This window comes from Phaethon lepturus, unplaced genomic scaffold (genome assembly GCF_000687285.1).
Source record: "Phaethon lepturus isolate BGI_N335 unplaced genomic scaffold, ASM68728v1 scaffold51791, whole genome shotgun sequence".
Lineage (NCBI taxonomy): Eukaryota > Metazoa > Chordata > Aves > Phaethontiformes > Phaethontidae > Phaethon > Phaethon lepturus.
The window spans coordinates 3,760-8,335 of NW_010520853.1; the positions used below are offsets into that span (position 1 = coordinate 3,760).

The window sequence follows — 4,576 nt, forward strand, 5'->3', positions numbered from 1 at the left end:
GCCCCAGAGGTTTGCTGGCAGCAAGCAGCTGAGCCGGCGGGAGATGGAGATTGAAAATGCACTCTTTCAGGGAACAGACCGCCACTCCTTCCTCCGGGCACTCTACCACCAAGGTTTGTGGGCTCAAGGCTCTTCCTGCCTTTGCTCCAGCACAGAGGGCCGGGGAGTGTGGGAGTCCAACACATTTCTGTCTGGTCTTCTGTCCCTGAAGACGTGGTTCTGTTTTGGCACTGTGTGGGAGGAGATATTTTCCTCTCTTACGTGAGCAGATTGAGAGTGGGCTCTCTGAAGGGTTTAATATAGGGGCTTATAAAGCCCATCCCTGTTTGGAGAGCATGGATCTCACTGACGTGCTGCATGTACTGCAGAGCCCAGCTCGGTATGTGAAAGAGCAGCTGGGGTTATGCTTTGGTAGAGCCCAGAGGTCCCCACTGAACTGCACTGAGTGACATGAGGTGCCTGTGTGGGGCTAGAGATCGTCCCTTCTCTGATTTAACTGCAGTCTAACAAGGGTGGGAGGGAAGCAGAGGGACAAAGCAGGAAAGAGTAGGGGTGACTAGGTGGCCCTTCCCAGTAGCCAAAGAGGAAATGGAGCCCAGTTGCTGATTCCCAGTACTGTGTCCACAGGATGACAGCATTTGTCGCCCCAGCAGTGTTGTTCCTGAGTCTGTGGCTTAATGTGACTTTTCCAGTTGCAAAGTCAAGTGTTGTCCAGAGATGGCAAAAACTGCTCCAGTCTCCTTTTGCTGGAGAACATGCAGGCATGAAGCTCCAGCCCAGACTGATTTTTTTATGTAAGACAGTATTAAATAGGAGATGAGGAGGAACTTCTGAAGTCCACCTCCTAAATCCTAAAACACCACTTTGATCAGTGTTGATGCTGTTCAAGCTACGATGTCCAGCTGACCCAGTGTCCTCTAGCCCCTGGTCCCTCCTTTGTTGTCAGTGTTGCGGCATTTAGCAAAACCAAGAGGTAGCAAGGTTGAGGCTTGTAGGCTGGGAGATGCCCTTCTCACTTCTGTCCTCATTTCCATTAAATAGAGCAAAGGAGATATCATTGGTCAGTCCATGCCATGGACCTTCTTTAAACCCAGGAGCTTAATCTGATGTCCCTGGAAGCAAAAAGTTTATATTCCACCTAGCGATGTAGAAAGGCAACGTAGCATATCCTGGCCATGCGTGCAGGAGGAGGAAGGTGTGCTGAAATGTGGCTGCAGATAAGCTAGTGAGGACATCTCTGGAAGAAATGAGCTCTGTACAAAGCACTGCTGGAGCTGCTGCTCTCTGCAGGTTCATCCTGAGCCAGGACACCAGCACTTGCTGGCTGCTGGGGCTCTTCTTGTTTTATCAAATAACCTCCAGGGCCTGGTTGGCAGATGCATGGAGGCTGGGTCGGAACAGGGTTTCTCCTATTCTGTGTTTCTTCTTGCAGTCTGTGCGTTTTCCAGGTTCTTGGTGGTAGTCACATTACCACGTTTCTCTGTTGTGGATTAGATGACACTCAGAAGAGGGTAATAGATGAAAAGGACCCCATGGTTCATCTGGAGAGTGTTTACCAAGAGCTGCTGAGCAAGAAGTGGCGTGAAGAAGTGACCAAGAGTGACCCATGCTTGTGCGCTTCCGTGGCCCCACAGACCCCTGAGGAGGTATCGCTTCCAGAGCAGGAAGAGCAGGCAGAACAGGCAAAAAGTCCCAGTGGTCCTGCAGCAAGGCCCCACCAGTCCCCTCCAAGGCTTGTGATTATCAAAGAGCCTGTAGAGTTTATCCCAGAAGAGGAGATCTGTAAGAACCGTCTCTCAGAGGAAGAACTCCGGAATATACCCAGGTTCTCGTCCTACCATCCTGGGGAGCCCAACAAGGTATGTTGAGAGGAGCCAGGATTTATTCCTCACTAGCATGCCCTGAAGCTGCTTCAGCAGGGAAAGGCTCTTCCTTGCTCTTGACTGGCTGTTGCCTGGAGGGTGCTGGTTGACCCACTGTGTGAGGGAAGGACACCTTTGAATCTATTGGGAAGTCGCCTGGCCTGGCAAAGAGCTCTACTTCAGACCCCAGCCCTTCCTGACTCTGGCAGGTCTCCCTGTTTCAGCCTGACTGAGACCAGCTGTGACTTCACTCAGACTGTGCTTAACTGGTAGCTGGAGCTTATTGCATTTTATATTTGTAAAATGCAAGATATATTGCCTATCCACGTATTATAAATAGCTCCAGTTGGAGCTATCAGCAGTTGGCACAGGCAAGCATGATGATGCCTTCAGTCCAGAGCTGCACTTCTCTGTACACCCACCTGTCTTCCACATTCCACCGTTAGCATGTGGGTGGATGAAGGACTCTGGGACCAGATTGAAAAGTGTCTTTTTGCATGGCACAGGCCAGCTGACCCTCTGTCTCTCTGGAAAAGGTGCTGTACTTGAAGAACCTGGGCCCTCGAGTGACGATGGAAGACCTAGTGTCCTTGTTTGCTCGTTTCCAGAGGGAGGACAGCCCACCGATCCAGTTCCGCCTCCTGAGTGGCCGGATGAGAGGTCAGGCTTTCATCACCTTCCCTGGTGAGTCGCTGCCTTGTGCTTCTCAGTTCTTCCTTGACCACCTAACATGCCACATCTTCCCGCAGGGCACTGGGCTAGCACTAAACTGCCCTCCAAAGAGAAGGAGGGGAGTTCACTCCCGCTTCTTCCTATCATGTCATAGTCTTTTCCCTGGAGTGGAAGAGGATTCATCAAAACAGATGGGATGTGCCATATTCATATCCAGCACGTCGCTCTGGCTGGAGGATCCCAGTGCCATGCTGGATTGTGGTACAGGCTGAGGGTCCATGAGCCAGGAACATCTGTGTGAACACCACGTGTGTCTGCCAGAACTTGCCATGTAATCTGTGCCCATTTTACTCTCTTGTTGCAGATATTCAGTCGGCCCAGGATGCCATGCTGTTGGTGAACGGGTACAATCTGCAGGGGAAGCCGGTGGTGATTGAATTTGGGAAAAGCAAGGGGAACTCATCAGAGGCTGATTCTGCTATCCCCTGCTCCTCTGCTGGAGAGAATCTCCCTGCCAAGTAAGGGATGGAGAATGGGGAACCTTGTGGATTTGCATAGGCCATGGGAACTCCTTGGTCGTAACTGGGACAGTGAAGGACTGTTGAGAACTTAAGATGCAGGTCCATAAATCTCAAAATGGGGAAGGGAGAGAGCTGGGGACTAGACTTTTACTTGAGAGAGACGGGCACTGTCTTTACACTGTTGGGGTGTACTGGCTTTTTCCTTGTGTTCTACATGTGTGCCTGCCTTCTCAGCCCTTTGTGGCAAGGAGGGAGGGAGGAAGCCATGTAAATAAATGTATTTATTACAGTATTTCCTTAGTGTGTGTTTATTCACCTGTGTTCTACCCAAGTCTTCTAGAGCCGAGTGTGCTGTACTCTGCTGATGCAGGACTGTGTCAGCAGAGTTCAGTCCTGGCTGCTGGAAGCTGGAGCACCTGACTGATGCAGGGACTGGTATGGCTGCTGCCCAGTCTCTGGTAGCAGCAGGTACGTTGCTTTAGGACAAGAAAACAAGGCTGCCCCTTCTCTTCCAGACACTTTGGCTGCACATGTATCTAATTACATAAGTGCGTTTGATCACAAATATGTCTTGGCTCCTCAGTATTGATCCCCATAAAGCCCTGTGGCATGGAGGGTGGTTGCTCTGGTGGGGTACCATCATGCCAGATGCCGTGGTTTATCTGCTGTCCTGTTTTAGTGCTTTTTGTGAACGAGGCAAGCTAACGTCATATGCTTCCCATAGTATCCCAGCACTCTTGGGAGGGCAACATCCAAGCTCTTGGTGATGGTGGTTGAGGAAATCCAGGCTTTCCCAGCAGAGCAGAGTTGCAGGCTTCCTCTGCATACCTAAACACAACCATGCTAAGAGGAATGTTCCCAAGAGCTGTTCTTTTTCTCCCTGCTGCTGTCTTCTCCTCTGGGCTGTGTGACTCCCCTCACAACTGTCTGTCTGGTAAATGCACTTGCAACAACACACAGACAGGTACATCGATCTGGCCAAGGCTGCACCAGATCTACAAGGAGGTGGTTCTGGTTCAGAGGAGACTGAAAACTGAAAGAGAGAAGGGGCTGTGGTATTGTTGAGCGCCAGCTTTGCCCTGATGCCCTCAGGCTTTGCCCTGTCCGAGCTCCAGAGGAGTTGGTGTCACTGTGGGGTGGTTCTGGGCCCCAGAGATGGAAACAGACCACACTCTGCCCACCCTGTCCCGGCAGGATGGTGGGGCCATGTCAGAGGTAGGCCCCTGGGGCTGCTTTCAACCCCATCCTCAGGAGAGCTGCCCAGGCCTGCCCGGACCAACACGGCCCTGGAGTTCTGTGCCCTGGGCTGATGCTGCCACCAGCCACCTGCCCAGGCTGGGGTTTGCTAGCACAACCGCTGCCTGCCCGGCCTGAGCACAGGGTGGCCACCAACTTCTGGTTTCTGGCACCTTCACCCCCTGAGAAGAGAGGCTGGGGCCTCCCCTCTTGGTTCCCCGGGTGCTGCCGTCTTCTGGCACGGCAGCGGGCACGGCAGCGGGCACGGCAGTGGGCATGCCACGC

The 4,576-nt window shown here is 52.4% G+C and overlaps 1 protein-coding gene across 1 annotated transcript in view; it reads left to right on the forward strand.

Moving 5' to 3' along the window:
• RBM41 (RNA binding motif protein 41) overlaps positions 1 to 3,052 on the forward strand; it is a gene marked incomplete at both ends in the record, with an annotated part of 6,432 nt that extends 3,380 nt beyond the window's left edge. The window contains 4 exons of the mRNA XM_010297513.1: positions 1 to 113; positions 1,495 to 1,859; positions 2,399 to 2,546; positions 2,899 to 3,052. The exon at positions 1 to 113 is cut by the window's left edge and continues 98 nt beyond it. Of these exons, the coding sequence (XP_010295815.1) occupies positions 1 to 113; positions 1,495 to 1,859; positions 2,399 to 2,546; positions 2,899 to 3,052 (780 nt within the window). The remainder of the gene's footprint in view (positions 114 to 1,494; positions 1,860 to 2,398; positions 2,547 to 2,898) is intronic.
• Positions 3,053 to 4,576: the final 1,524 nt, after the last annotated feature.